The 16258-nt window shown below is 42.2% G+C and overlaps 1 protein-coding gene across 1 annotated transcript; it reads right to left on the bottom strand.

The window, feature by feature from the left end:
• Window positions 1-866: 866 nt before the first annotated feature.
• p2rx7 (purinergic receptor P2X, ligand-gated ion channel, 7) lies at window positions 867-16258 on the bottom strand. Its single transcript, XM_078285033.1, has 13 exons — window positions 16140-16258; window positions 15020-15167; window positions 14144-14218; window positions 13820-13892; window positions 12121-12217; window positions 11059-11139; window positions 9908-10043; window positions 8272-8408; window positions 6600-6690; window positions 4888-4953; window positions 2984-3088; window positions 1897-2004; window positions 867-1575 (listed from the first exon to the last, which is right to left on the bottom strand). The coding sequence occupies exons 1-13, from the start codon at window positions 16256-16258 to the stop codon at window positions 1045-1047; spliced, it is 1767 nt and encodes a 588-aa protein (XP_078141159.1). The 3' UTR covers window positions 867-1044.

The following is a 16258-nucleotide window of genomic DNA, read 5'->3' as shown; positions in this document are numbered from 1 at the left end:
TAAAGATCCTGTCTATAACCAAGGGCTTAAGTTGTCTACTATTCTTTAAATAGAGCCATAATCTGTTTCAGTTTTTTCTCAAATAGTGCATATCCCATGTTGGAGCAAAACTCTTCATTTTTCCATATGATATGATGGATGGGCACACATTCCAGGCAAGATAAATCCTTTGTCAGTTGTTAGTAACGTTAAATGCTATTTCTGCCCTATAAAGGCAAAAGGCAGTAACTGCTTAAGAGTGTGAAACTGAGAAAAATGGCTTTAAAGATATTTTTACTGCGCAGCCAAGCGATATGAAAGACGATCCTTGAAACGCAGTGATTTGTTGACTTAGTAAGAGGTTATTCTTCACCCTGTTATCCTCCTCTGACCCGCCGCTGACTGACAGAAATGACTAAATCTCATTTTCCGCCAAGTTGAGTGAAGTTACTGCCTTTTCTCCTCTGTAAGGCCAGTTAACACATGCGGTGTTAGTAGGTCAGAGAGCGGGGGAGTCCCTGCTGACGGGCTGCGTTCACACTACAGGCCTTCATGCTCTGATCTGATTTTTTTGTCTTGCCTGTTATTAGTCATGTTTGAAAAGTGACCCATATCTGACATCAGTATGAACAGACACTCTACTGTGAAGCGACCCGCATGCGCAAATGAACAACAAATGTCACATTTGCAAGAGGGTAAATCATGAAGCTGCTGAAAGTGTAATTGTGGTCCAAGCATTCATTTTATTTGCAGTGGAGGTTCGATGAGGCTTCGTTTACTGAGGAAGATGACTTCCACGTTGTTCTGTCTTTTTCAGAAGAGCGCCAACGCAGAGTGATGACAGTGATCTGCTGTGGAGTGAGAGGTAAAAACCACATGAACTCCAATCTGACCAGTCACACTCAGGTCGCGTTGCTGTGTATCAGATATGGATTGGATCTAGGACCAGATACCAATGTGGCCCACACCGCTCTGAAAAAAATCAGATCTGTGTCACATGTAGGCAAAAAAAAACATTTGGGACACGCCCACCTGTAGTGTGAAAGCAGCCAGACTTCTGAGACTTCACAGCTCTCCGTTGGAGCCGGTCTGCAGGGACGCCGTCCTCGCCGGCCTGAAGCCGCTGTACTGCATGTCGGGGTTGGGATACTCCTCCCTGATCCGCCGCACGCAGCAGCTGGGGATGGCGGGCGGGGCGTCGGCGGGCGGGACCCCGAACCTCCAGACGACGTACTGACCGTAGGCGCAGTGGCGCAGGGCGGCGGTCCGGCGCTCCCCGGCCGGCGGAGACAGAGGGTCCCGGTACAGGAGGACCGCCTCCAGGAGGGAGCGACGCAACACCAGCTGCTCGAACAGAGGAGAGGAGGTGATGCAGCGGCCGGCGCTCCGCCTGCAGCACAGCTCCTCCTGGGGGAGAGGGGAGGAGCCGCAGCAGGAGCACCGGCACCAGGCTGGACGACCGGAGCCGGGTTTCGGGCTGGGCTCCAGGTCGGGGTCGGGGCTGGTTTTAGGGTCGGAGACAGCCTGGGCCGGCCGGTCCATGGTGACGTCCTGCTGTAGCACACCCACCATGGCTCTCAGGTGTCCTGTGTCCTCCTGCTGACAGCAAGAATACACAGTTGTCATCTATGACTAGATTTAGTTTTCCCAAATTAAAATTAAAATAAACATTTTATACATTATCAGTCTGTCTGTCTGGGAGCCTGTATGTTCAGGTCTAAATTCATTGCTCATTCAAAACTGTAAATGCTTCAATCCTTGTTACTTTTTTGTAGGTAAATGTGTTAAAACAGCAAATAAACAAGCCTCTATAGTGAGTCTTAATTTCATGCCATTTCATCAATCATTTCATCAGACATCGTCACCATTTCCAAATGTTGCACATGGAAGAAACCTCTTCACATCACAGCAGCTAACCTTGCTCTGCTGCACGGACAGCGGCTTGACGTCTTGTAAACTTTTCTTCTGCGATCTCTTCACCAGCCGGATGTGGTTCTCATCCACGAAGGACACAGAGAGGATGCACTGCAGAGGAGAAGACAGCATCGTCCAGCCGCCCAAACACTACATTTACATATTCAGGATGCTAATTAACGAGCTGGTTACAGCACTTGGAAAATTCTGTGGAAGAACAAATATCTTTACGCAGTTTATTTCAGGAAAGGTGGTTTCTATGTAGAGTGTCTTAAAAGCCCATGTGTGCTAGCTGCTGAGAGTGGATGACACTAGAAAAGATAAAGATCACATCATATATCATACGGATTCCATCGATATGGGGTTTTCATGGCTGATACTGTTTATATATACACACACACACACACTTGAAGCTGCCGATAGCTGATATTTTGTGCAGTATTCAGTGTTTCCCCCAGAATTTTATACCTGTCAGGGTGAAAAAGCCTCTGAAACAGCATTTAGAGCATGATGGGAGACTAAAACTCTCCACTGAAACCCACATTAATTAAATTATTTTAGCGTTAGCAGCTCTTTAAAAAGGCAGGTGAGGCAGGTTTCACCCCTGTAGCTGTTGAGGAAAATCACATCCTCACCTCGAACATATCACCAGTGAACAACACTGACCGGACAATATCAGTTTTTCATTGAAAGGCCAATATCGGCCCAATATATCGGTCTAACCCCTAGTCACTACATTGCTTGTCGATATACATCTGCTCCAATGCCAGCTAGATTTATTCCTGTATTCCATTTATTGTTACTGACGAATAAAGTGGATTCTGATTCTGGCGCCCTGAACGCCTAAAATCAGTTTAAAGATGTGATTAGATGAAACTTTAATGATTCCTGTGTGGAAACTGGGGAAATACTAACAGGATACAGAAGACTTCACAGACTTTCATCTTGTGCTGGGAAACACTGACTGGTCGACATCCCATTTTTATTCAAAGGCCAGTAACAGGAAACCAGTATATCAGTCTAAACCTACGTATCATTTCCCATCTTTCCATTATATCATCAAGTCACGTCAAATCAAATCATCCATCACCTGCTGTTTGTCCTGGACCGACTCGACCTTCCTCTCCGAGTAGTTCTGTCTGGCCTCTGCTGAGTAGCAGCTGGTCCCGATCAGCCAGTCGATGAACATAGTGGTCTGAGGAAGACAGACAGACAGACAGACAGACAGACAGACAGACAGACAGACAGACAGACAGACAGACAGACAGACAGACAGACAGAGAGACAGACAGAGAGAGAGACAGACAGACAGAGAGACAGACAGACAGAGAGAGAGACAGACAGACAGAGAGACAGACAGACAGAGAGACAGAGAGAGAGACAGACAGACAGACAGACAGACAGACAGACAGAGACAGAGAGAGAGAGACAGAGAGAGAGAGAGAGAGACAGAGAGACAGAGAGAGAGAGACAGAGAGAGAGACAGAGAGAGAGACAGACAGACAGAGAGACAGACAGACAGACAGACAGACAGAGAGACAGACAGAGAGACAGAGAGAGAGAGACAGAGAGACAGACAGACAGAGAGAGAGAGAGACAGACAGACAGACAGACAGACAGACAGACAGACAGACAGGACTGTCAGTTCATCCACAGCACACACACATCACAGTTAAACACACTGTGAACGGGCAATAAGACGGTGTATTTCAGTGGGGACTCAAGTCACAGTTTAAATTGAGACTTGACTTGGGTTCTGGTGACTTGGGACTTGACTCTGACTTGTACTTTGATGACTTGAAAAGGTTTCTAAAGTCTTGACTTGAGATCTTGTGTTTGTGTAAATGACTTAGATTGAAAGTGATGAGATTTGTTCCAGCAGACGACTGAATTTAAATTCTGTTTTCTGAATTTGTATGGAATGATTGAATTGATTGAAGTTGAAACTGATTATAGAAATCAAACTCATGATGCTCTTACCAAGTTTTTATCCTATTAAAACCAAATTGCATTGAAAAGTCCTAGATATTTAGTTTTCTTTAAGATATTAAATTGATACTGGACTCTTGATTTGTTTTGACTTTGACCTCCCAACCTCTACCTGCAGTGGCGTCAGGATTTGACAGATCTGGGTTTTTGAAGGCAGATATTGACACAATATGTTAATGTAACATTCATAAGCTGTCTGACACTACTGCTTACTGTAAATTCACTCCTGAAGGTACAGATGTGTACACACACACATCTCTTCCATGGATTTCATTCCTACACTTAGTTTGCCATCTCAGAAATCTCTTTATCTTCATTATTTTCAGAAACCAACATTGTTTTACTTCTTTCTTGTTCCAATGTTTACATTTTCACCAGACAATGTCAGACGTTTCTGAATACGCGCATTAATTCAAAAACATTCAAATGTATTTGGATAGGAAATACTTTTCATTCACAAAAGGCCTAGCAAACTTTCTGTAGACGCACACATCTCTTCCATGGATTTCATTACTACTCACTCAGTTTGCCATCTCAGAAATTTGGCTTTGATATCATCTGGAGTTGAATAGAAGGAAATCAAAGTTGAATGGAAGCTTCTAGAGTGGGATTACAGCCCTGTGCAAAAGCCTTAGGCACCCTAGATCTTTTATATAAATTTTGTCTTCGATGTTTATTTGTTTTCTGCATTAGTGTTTCAGTAGACTGCTCTTTATAGTGCATTTTTTTATATTTAGAAACTTTTCATTTCATTATTTTTGGGTTAACCGGTAACCGTTTCTCTGATAACAGCATGTAAAAATGAACAGGGATCTTCAGCAGGGAGAGAGAGCTGGAAAACAGGCTGAACATTCACTGTGGCTGCAGTTCTCCTTTAAAACTGCATAAGGAAACTTTGGACTTCTACAGCATCTACCACAGTTTACAGCATGGATACAGGAGAGATGCAGGATAGATGCATGAATGGAGATCTGTACACTGTGAATTCAGCGAGTCGTCTCTCACCAGAGCGTAATACGACAGCGTTGATCCGATGTAGATGATCAGCTGGATGAAGCTGAACTTTCCTGCCTGGACACAAAATAAAACATTTGTTGTATTCATATTTCACATTTTAAGCATTTAGCTGACACTCTTCCACAGCAAATTAAAGGATAAGTCTGGTGTTTTTTAATGCATTTCTTACCATCAACAAATCCTATGAAAATAACAAAATCAGCAATTAATTTGTTTTGCCAACAAGTCTCGTCCATGTAGCCGGTGCCCAGTGCAGCCTCATGTCCCAGCAGCCATAGAACTGCATTGTATTAAAAACTATTAAAACCCGTCACAGAGCCATGCTGCTGCTCTGCAGCATATTTCATCATCACGATGCACCGGGCCGGACGACTTTTTCCTCAAACGACTTTTTCCTCAAACGACTTAATAAGCCGACCGTAAACACGTTTTCCATCTCAGGAAAGTAGTTCCGTAGCACAGAAAATAGTCCCCAGCATAATGAAGAATTTGTTCCCATTTGAATTTGATTTGGTAATAACTACAATAGTCTGACTTTTCATGGTAACAGTTAGTCGGGAAGTAATGGGAGTAGAGCAAACGCATTGTTAATTTTGTTATTTTCATAGGATTTGTTGACGGTAAGAAATGCATTAAAAAACACCAGCCTTATCCTTTAACAATGAGCTGAATAAGCTTAAAGTCCTAGAGATCACTGACATTACAAGCAACCAACAGTGAAGAGTGTAATGTTCAAAGCCACAACAGCCTGACAACAGATGTGACAAACTTATCTCTGTGTCCCTAAAATGATAATATACAGGAGAGACGAGTTGGAGAAGGAAAAGAGAAAGAGACAGAAAAGAGGATTTTTATAGACTGGAGACAGAAACATGTTGGAGCGAGTAGAGGAGGAAGACAGGATGTGATTTAGAGGAGAGAGAGAGAGGGAATATAAAGAGTTTTTTATACAGGAGGTGTTTAGAGAGCGAGGCTCGCCGCTCCTCAGACGCTGATGAAGGCCAGAGGGATGGAGACGCTGCGTCCGTCCACCATGAATTTAATTTAAACTTTGAGAAAAATCCTCTCTGGGCCGAGCGGGAGGCCGTTTATACTTTGACCAGACGTTCAGCGTGAAGAAAACAGCCTGAGCACAGAGGCTGCTGCTGATTTAAAGCTAGGAATCACAGAACATGAAAGGTTTAGGTTGAGTTTATTTGTCTTTATTTTGTATTTTATAGTTTGTTATATTGTTTCATTATGATGTGCTGTCATGTCTGTCTGTAACTGTCTGTGCTGCTTCTGTCTTGGAATCCACATAAAAAGGCAAAGAACATAAAATAGAAAAGACTGCACAAAACAAGTTTATTTGCCATAAATAGTGCTAACAAATGCTAAAGTGCTTTAAAGCAATAAACGAACACTATACATACGTTGTACATTATACATCCGTGTGTCCCACCTTTTCTATTTTATTTTCTGCTTCTGTCTTGGCCAGGTTTCCCTTGTAAAAGATTATTAATTAAAAATAAAACACTATAAAACTGCACATTCTAGTGATTCAAATACAAATCTGAAACCAGATGAAATACAAACTGTGCAGGTGACACCAGGAGTCCCCAAAGGGCTTATAAAAAAATATCAAAACCCAAGAGAAAAAGAGAAAAAGTCTAGAAAAAAATAAAATAAAATAAATATTATATTATAATAAATCAACCCACCTTTCCGAACACCATGACGTCAAACCGGATCCCAAAAGCTTTGTACAGCGTTCGCTCCTCAGCTCCGTTCACTGTGTTGTACTTTGCAAACCTGATCATAAGAGAGTTAGATATGATAATAATGTCAAAACCGCCAGATGTGATTCATTATTAAAGTCACAGCAGATACATACAGCGTGTATTCAGATCCTCTGTGATAGAGCACCTGTTACAAAGTGGTTTCCTATGGTAATGAGCAGGGTTAGACAGATATATGGGGCTGATATTGGCCTTTTATTAAATTTCAGATATCGTCCAATCAGTGTGGTCCAACTCTGATCTGATGCTGGTTCCTCCTGACTGCAGCTGGAAAACCTGACATGACGTTTCATTTTCTTTGAATATTTGATTGATTCATTTAATTGTTCTGTTATGTTTCTGTAAATTAATTCTTCATTTAAAAAGGCAGTAATGTCTCCCAGAGTTTCTCTACCATTGCACAGGTGTGGTGTCTCTCTGCCTTAAAGAGCTGTTGACACTAAAACAATTTCATCAGTCTGGTTTCAGTGGAGAGTTTTAGTGTCCCATGATGCTCTGAATGGTTTCAGAGGCTTTTCCACCCTGATGAGAGGAAAATTCTGGGAGAAACACTGAATACTTGTAATTTTCTGGCATGAAAATGGTCGTTGAAACTTGCAATGACAATTACTTTTCTGTATTTTCTTTTGAGGAGCTGCTAACCACCTGCAAGAATTTCATTAGTTTGGGTTTTAATGGAGAGTTTTAGTGTCCCTTGATGCTCTAAATGCGGTTTCCACCCTGCCAAGAATAACATTTGGAGGATTGGATTATTTTTTCATTTCTTCAGCATGAAGATGGTACAATTATTAAAAATATTTGCTGCTTCCATCCTTAAACCCTTGGATTCAGTCTATTATTCTGCTCTATGTTTTATCACTGGTGATGCTTATGACACCCGTCACTACACGCTCTACCAGAAGGTTCTCTGGTCTTCTCAGTGGGAAAGACGTGATAAACACTGGGATTTGTTTATCTACAAAGCCTTTAATGGTAAACCACCATCCTACCTGACTACAGTACTGGACTGGACCTTCAGATCTGATCAGACCTGATCCAGTGAGCCGGTTTCACTCCAGGTTCCCCAAATTAACCGAATTAACTCTAAACTCCTCTAAATCGGCTTTAAATTTTGTGCTACAGCATATTTTAAAATAAGATTCTATTTTAGAAACAAGATCTTAAGTCTTTCTAGAGCTGAATGTAATTGTTTTTAGCCTGATGTCTGTTTTGTCTTTTATGTTTCTTATGCTTTTATTGATTCATTGCATTTTATATTATTGAATTTTACTGTTTTTATTATGTTATTCATTTGTAGATTGTTTGGTACTTTTATGAATTGTTTGTTAGTTTTATGAGTTTTGATGTAATTCAGGTCTCGCTTGCAAGAGGAGATCTGGATCTCAAAGGGATTTTACCTCAGTAAAAATAAAGGTTGTAGTTGCAGCTTCAATAGAAAAATATCAGTATCAGCCTTCAAAAATGTATCAGTCAAACCCAGTTATGAGGCCAGCAGTGAATTTACAATAAGCAGCCGTGTTAGACAGCTTCTGACTGGTATGCCAGCATAGTGGACATGACCTTTGACCCCAGAGCGAAGCCCAGTCAGCCTGACCTGAAGTTGAGGCCGGGGTAAAGCGTCTTGTTGCTCTCCTTCTCGTCCAGCCGTCTGAAGGAGTATCTGGGCAGGCAGCGGTGGGCGAAGCGGTCCAGGTTGCAGTCCCACTTGATCTGGATGCCGATGACGCCCCCCTGTGGCCGAGAGGGGGAAAGGTTTACCCAGAAACCCCGGGGGCTATTCAGGAAATACTGTGTGTTGGTTTCAGGGTTTGTACAGAGTTAATACATCCATGGTTTGTACATGGAGAGACAGCAGCACCCATATAAGTTACATCTGAAGAGTTTCTCATCCACCATGGGGGGGAAAGTGACTCCTGATCTGATCAAGACTTCTCAGTTCCAAACTGTCCAAGGCTTTGTTCAGACTGCAGGCAAATCTGATTTATTTCTCAAATCTGATCTTCAGGACCGACTATCCACACTGTTATTGGTTCAGGCACCGTTAAGCTTTCTGCATTGGTCGCCGTGGTAACGACATAGGCGTGTGTACATATGGTAACTGATGCCATGTTTTTCAAATACGGAACTAAAACGAAAAGCTGCAAATGCAGAATGGAGATTCCGATGTGCCAGCAGACATGTCATTTCTGTGTCTGTCCATGGCCGGTTGTTTCCATTCTCCATTTTGGTTTCTGGTGTCTCTGGATGTGACACCAGCGCCACGTGTCGCGCTGCGAGTGACACGTGAGAACCGATTTGAAGAAATGTAGAAATTAGAAATTTGTAGAAATCCGATTTGAGTCGCATTTCAAACCATATACAAATGTGGCTAAAATCTGATTTGCAAAAATCGGTTTCCATGTGTTTTTTTTTGCTGTTCAGACTTGATAAATCAATCTGACTCCTATCTGGATATGCCAAAAATCTGATTTGGGCTGGCAGTCTGAACATAGCCCACGTTGTTCAGTGTTCTGTTGTTGGTCTACGCACCAGTTCTGAGTGCAAATGATCTGTTAACCTTAAGACTTTTGCCAACAAAATATCAACATCTCAATTTTTGAAACATTAAGTCATACATTTCAGGTAACTCAATATGTAAATACAGCATCATGGAATTTGAAACCCTTCAGTTAGATTTGGGGTATTAGCTGATGCTGTTACCCAGGCCACACAGGACACGGGTGATACAGACTTTAAAGTCGAGATGAAACGGCATTTCGAGAGTATCTAACTTCCGTATCGTGACGTATTTCCGAGTGAAACAGGAAAGACAGGCGGGACGTAATGTTGGGAGGAATTTGATTTGAACGTTGAAAAGTGGGTGTGTCCTAACACCCGAAGACACACCGAAGTACCGTGCTGCTGCTAGCTAGCTAACTAATGAATCTTAGCCTCTTAGCTCTGTGCGCTAAAAGTTGAAGATTGATTGATGGGTGGATGTCATGATATTATTGGTTGAAATTAGTTACGGGCATGCTTACGTAAGCACACGGCATATTTTGTTTTACAGGAAGAAAACATGATTGAATTTTGATATAAGAACACAATGAAATTGATTTTTGGTTTTTTTTTTGGCATATATTGTTAAATAGGTGCACAGTATGACCGGGGATGTGATCTAAAAGGGTTAAAAAGGTATTTTTCATTTCACCTCGTCTTTAACTGTAGAAACATTAAACAGGTAATCTCACCTCTACTGCCATCTCAGAGAAGTTCTCCCGGGCCTCCTGCACGATGTCTCCCAGTCTGAAGATGGGACACAGCGAGTCGTTGCTCCTCTGGCAGCTCTTCAGGTACGCATCGTTCATGTCCGGCAGGATGTTCCTCCTGCAAGACGCAACACACTCTGACATGAGCAGACATGGTGGATCCCAGAGTTTCCTTTATCACTGAACAGGTGTGGTGGGTCACTCTGCCTGAAAGAGCTGCTGACACTAAAATAATTTCATCAGTCTGGGTTTCAGTGGAGAGTTTTAGTGTCGCATGATGGTCTGAATGCTGCTTCAGAGGCTTTTCCACCCTGACAGGAATAACATTCTGGGTGACACACTGGTGCAGTGGTGTGCAAAATATTTAGTTTACTTTCACTGTGATAAAATCTGGAGGCAAAGGGAATGTTGTTGTAATTCCTACTGGTTTCCAATAGAGGTCGATATAAGTCATAGAGTATTTAAGTGTTCAAAAAACTTGCAGTTAGTTGCTGATAGGGCTGAACGATTTTGAAAAAATATCTAATTGCAATTATTTTGACTGATATTGCAATTGCGATATAATTTGCAATATATTAGAGGGAATGATCATTTTTACATCATTATTCTCATTTTCATTGAAAAACATATTCAAATGATTATGGTGTGATTTTTGCGGGGATCTGTACCAAACAAAGATGTTTTCTTAAGTCTGTAGAATATGATGTGTAGGCCAGGACATCTCTGCAGCACGACAATATTTAATTTAAAATGGTATTTTGACACACATTTTGCCTTTAACAAATATTGCGCCTCCTGCGATTTGAAAATTGCAGTAGGACATATTGCGATTTCGATAAATTTTCGATTAATTGTTCAGCCCTAGTTGCTGATATTTAGGATTTATTCAGTTTGAATGAGAATGAAAGATTTTCTCTGATATGAAACCTGATTTGTGGAGGGACAGAGTGATGCACAGTGTAACCAGAACACCAGGTTAACAAACTGTCTCCTTTATCTGGGTATAATTATGAATTAATAAATGAATTGCCCTTCTTGGGATCAATAAAGTTGTCTGAATCTGAATTTACAGCCTCATGCAACTTGGTAACTGCAGTCATCATATCAAGAGGATCAAAGCACAGCAGCCTCACCGGATGAAGTTAAACGCAGGGAATCTGATGTTGTTCTTGATCAGGACTGTGAAGTTCTCAGCTGCTGCCAGCAGGGCGGGCCTGCAGGACACACACTCATCTCACTGCACAGCGGAGTCACGGGTTCAAATAACACACATACCAACCACAGTGTAACTGCATCTTAAAATGTGTGTGTGGGGTGGTATCATTATGTCCTGATACACAGCACATGTGAAGCCGACTTTGTCCACTTTGGAGGAACATTACATCATTTAGAGCCAGTTTGTCACATGGAGGAGGAAATAAAATGATCAAGTTGTGTTAAGAAGTGTTGATTTTTCGGTAACAATTATTAGTAACACTTTACAATAAGGGTCACTAAGTTAAGGGTTAGTTAATGCTTAAACAGTTAACTAATGTGTCTGGTAATCATTTACTAATGGTGTTCATGTTAACTAAGGTATTAATGTATACATTATTTAATAGTCATCTTTATAAACTATTAAATAATGTATAAATTAATACCTTAGTTAACATGAACACCATTAGTAAATTACACATGAGCTAACTGTTAATTAAGGGTTAGTTAATGCTTATTAAGCATTAACTAACCCTTAACTAACCCTTATTAAGCATTAATTAACCCTTAACTTAGTGACCCTTATTGTAAAGTGTTACCCAATTATTTCGATGTGACAGTGTTGATTGGAGAGTTGTTTATCCTCTTCTAGAGCAGATGTGGCTCTGGGGCGACTGGTCAAAAAACTATCAAAAGCGTTAAATTAACTCAGATGGGTGTGGACTATATAAACACAGCCACAGTGTTGATTTTTACACTCTCTGAATTAAATTAACACTGACAATTTTGCTGTGATTTGAAGCTTTTCTTTCCAAAATGAGACATCGGTGATTTGCTCTAGCTCTGACAAAATAACTGCTGGTGTGATATTAAAAATCTCTATCAAACATCGCTGGTGCTCTCAGCAAACTGTATCCCTTTATCTGCAAAATTATAACTTTGTAGCTCTGAATACAAGGAGCCGGTTCAGACTAGTGTTGTGTGGAGCAGACTGTGTTTACCTGGGCGGTTTGGTCTTGGCCTCTATGGGACACCATGCAGACACCTGACAGGTCTTTCTCATCACACCAAACTTCACACAGGAGCCGGTCTGAACGCCTGCATGACGAAAACACACAGGAAGAGTCTGCACAGGAGAGTCTGCGTGTCTGCAACCAGCAACCATGTGTCCTTTAGCTGTGTGGGGCTTTTCTGGTTCAGTATATGTGTTTTACTTCCTTTGATTACACTTGTGCTGCTTGCTCTTACCTTTATTTTATTCCTTCATCTATGATCTGTGTCCAGTGTTTTACTGGTTTTATTTTAACTTTCTCTTCTCATTTTATTGTAAAGCACCTTGTAATCTTGTTAAGAAAAGTGCTATATAAATAAAGTTTATTAATATTATTATTACTTAGCGAAATAACAGACTCCTTCCTGCTTGCTTATTCAATGTAGGTCGCTCTGTGTAAGAGTGTGAGATAAACTGTGACCTAAAATGTTAATGCAGCAGAAAACCGAGAGCTACTGACAGTGTCAAATTCTAACACATCACTGACAAATTCCTCTGCTTCTTGTGGAAACGGGTGCTAACTGGTACCAAGCCAAAAAAGCCATTATAATATCTGTATAGTTTAGTATCTGTTGGGATTGGCTTGCTCTCTGGGTCACCACTAACAGCCGAGCACCAAATCAAACCAGACAGGACTGAGGATTGTGAGTGAAAAATATAAAGATGCATCCATTCAAAATTATTGTTAAAGCTGCACAAGTCAAGATTTCTATGTAAAAATACACTCGTCTTATCAAGTTAAATCACAAAGTGTGGCTGCAACAGAGAAAAACATCCCAGATTCTCCCTGTTTGTCCAAATTAAATTCTGCTGTCAGTTTGCTCACTGGTGGGAAATCTTCTCCACACAGGAAGTGACACATCAAATCTTACAGTAAAATATGAAACCCCCCACTCCCCCCAGGCACTAAGAAAACATGTAGTTTACTGATGTCACATTACAGGATTTCTGGGTAATGAAGTCCTTCAAACTTTCAGAGATTCAAACCGTTCCCTCTTGGGGCCACTAAAGTTGCAAAGTTGCCTACTGCAGTTTTAACTGGAAATGAAGAAGTTGCATCTATTCAAAGGGTGTTTCATCTGAAAGATAACAAACTAGATCCATTTACTATTCTTTCAGTTAAGATACTGTTTAGAATGGATGCCACTTTTTATTGTAAATTACAACTATTTCAAATGGATGCAACTTTTTATCTTTCACTTATTTTGTTATTGCTCATTTCACCCCAACATCTAGAGGAAAAGACAAATAGATAAAAGGCTCTACTTTCTGAAATAATGTGTGCTAGCCGGTGCTAGATGATGAGATACTTCTATTGATTCTTTTTGGAAATTCTCTTTTCTCTTGTCCCCTCCACAGGGGGGTCAGAGGTCAGAGGTCAGAGGTCAGGCTCAGCTACAGAGCAGCAACCCTGGAGCTGGATTCAGTGTCTTGCTCAAAGACACTTCAGCAGTGCAGATGTTTGCCGACAGAACCCGGGTCGTCTGGTCTCTCTCCCTCACTGCTAGGCCTCCCTGCTGGTGCTAATGCGTGCTAACAGGTGCTAACTGATGCTAACAGGTGCTAACTGATGCTAACAGGTGGTAACTGATGCTAAACCCGTTGTGACCAGATACCAGCAGTGGAACAGAGTGAATGAAGGGTCGCACCGTGGCTGTGCTGGTCCCAGGATCCTCTCTCACAGTCCTTATCGGTCTGACACAGTCTGCCGGACGCGGGAACCTGGAATGTAAACACTACTGCAAAATTAGAGCGTTTTTAATAATTCAACTGCTGATCTGAATCATTGTACTGTTACTGATAAACTACCAGAATAATTTAATAATATTCATGATAAACTGGCGCAGATCTAGTGGTCTGAGTAAAGACTATGATGTAAAAACTATGATGACAACCACCACTACTACTACTACTACTACTACTAATAATAATAATAATAATAATAATAATAATAATAATAATAATTAAAAAACCACCTCTGGACACTTTCCTTGCTTCTGGTTCTTTGTCTCAATGACATTGGTGATCACAAAGAAGGAGTTTTTGTCCTAAAAGAAAAGAAAAACAATCTTCAAATTCACTGAAGGTCCATGTTACCCTCCTATATACCCTACAAACACCCAGCACCCTGAGGCCCCAGCAGCACCCAGAGGCCCCAGCAGCACCCTGAGGCTCCAGCACCCTCCTGAGGCCCCAGCACCCTGAGAACCCAGCAGCACCCTGAGGCCCCAGCACCCTCAGACCCCAGCAGCACCCTGAGGCTCCAGCAGCATCCTGAGGCCCCAGCACCCTGAGGCCCCAGCAGCATCCTGAGGCCCCAGCACCCTCCTGAGGCCCCAGCACCCTGAGGCCCCAGCAGCACCCTGAGGCTCCAGCACCCTCCTGAGGCCCCAGCACCCTGAGAACCCAGCAGCTCCCTGAGGCTCCAGTAGCACCCTGAGGCTCCAGCAGCACCCTGAGGACCCAGCACCCTGAGGCTCCAGCAGCATCCTGAGGCCCCAGCACTCTGAGGCCCCAGCAGCACCCAGACGCCCCAGCACCCTGAGGACCCAGCACCCTGAGGCCCCAGCAGCACCCTGAGGATCCAGCACCCTCCTGAGGCCCCAGCACCCTGAGAACCCAGCAGCACCCTGAGGCCCCAGCACCCTGAGGCTCCAGCAGCACCCTGAGGCTCCAGCAGCACCCTGAGACCCCAGCAGCACCCTGAGGCCCCAGCACCCTGAGACCCCAGCAGCACCCTGAGGCCCCAGCAGCACCCAGAGGCCCCAGCACCCTGAGACCCCAGCAGCACCCTGAGACCCCAGCAGCACCCTGAGACCCCAGCAGCACCCTGAGGCCCCAGCACCCACCTGTGAGGGTCCGCTGTAGTCCACCACGTCCCAGACCACCTCCTCCCCACCAGGCAGCCGGGTCAGAGCCACTCCCTTCACTTTGGTGGTGACTGAACTCACCACCAGGTCAAACTCCTGGTAGTTTCTGTTCCACAGCATCATGATGCTGCAAAATACAATTTACAAAAAGATAATGAACAAAGAAACACAGAGACAAAAGGTCGGTTCACATTTGAATTAGTAAACAGATGTACAAATGCATAAATAAATCAGAAAACCTTCTCTCTTCTTATACACTTTATCTCTTTTTTATCTTTTCCTGTATTTCTTATCTAATGTCTTATATACCTCGTGTAAAGCACTTTGAATTGCCTTGTGTATGAAATGTGCTGTAGAAATAAACTTACCTTACCTAATAAAAACAGAACTAATAGTAATCCTATAGTAAATTTTAGAAGGATACTATACAAATATCACAGCAAAACTATAAGTCCCTGTGGGAATATTATAGGGATATTAAAGTGATAGCATAAGAGGTTAAAAAAACAAACATAAAATATCATATGGTCATTATAAAGTCACTATTGACCGCCACAGGAATATTATACCGATACCACAGGAGATTAAAAAAAATACCATTAAGTACAATAAGGTCACTATAAACTCGCTATTGAGCAGCAGACACGCTAGAATATTAGGAATATTATAGGAATACTATAGTGATACTATAGTGATACTATAGCAGTCACTAAGTCACTTAAGTCACTGTAAACTGTCTATTGTGTATCCCAGACACGCTATGAATTCCTATGGAAACATTATATGAATAATAAAGAAATTAATAGAAAAATAATAGAAAATAACACGCGCCAAAACAGTGTTATTTTCATTAGGAACACGGCTCATTTCATATTGGAAGTCCGCATGCACAAAAGCGTGAATAAATAGCCTAATGTACCATCAATTCATGTATTTATGGGTTTGTTTTTTTCGAGTAAAATGCCAACTTCTGCAAAATAATCTCACAGTTCAACGGACTTGTGGAAGTGAATTATTAGGAACTGAACTGAGTGTCCTCCCCCACCCACCCACCCCCCATGCCAAGATGTGGGGGCGGAAATATTTCATCTGTACTCACCAGATGAACATTAAAATGACTCCGTTCAGAGCCCACTTCAGCGAGCCGAGCCGCACGCTCCTGATCCGGACCAGCTTGTTGGTTTCGTACTGGCAGAGACCGAGCAGTTTGCAGGACAT

Source organism: Centroberyx gerrardi, chromosome 8, assembly GCF_048128805.1.
Source record: "Centroberyx gerrardi isolate f3 chromosome 8, fCenGer3.hap1.cur.20231027, whole genome shotgun sequence".
Taxonomy (NCBI): Eukaryota; Metazoa; Chordata; class Actinopteri; order Beryciformes; family Berycidae; genus Centroberyx; species Centroberyx gerrardi.
This window is presented reverse-complemented; position numbering and strand designations above follow the sequence as displayed.

Bases quoted from the DNA above. Each gene is read 5' to 3' on its own strand.
- p2rx7 (XM_078285033.1), bottom strand. From the start codon at position 16,258: ATGTCCTGCAAACTGCTCGGTCTCTGCCAGTACGAAACCAACAAGCTG. The intron at 11,140-12,120 runs GTAAACACAGTC...TGTGTCCTGCAG, and splicing joins GCCAAGACCAAACCGCCCAG to GCCCGCCCTGCTGGCAGCAG. The intron at 1,576-1,896 runs GTTAGCTGCTGT...TGCTGTCAGCAG, and splicing joins TGTCCGTGCAGCAGAGCAAG to GAGGACACAGGACACCTGAG.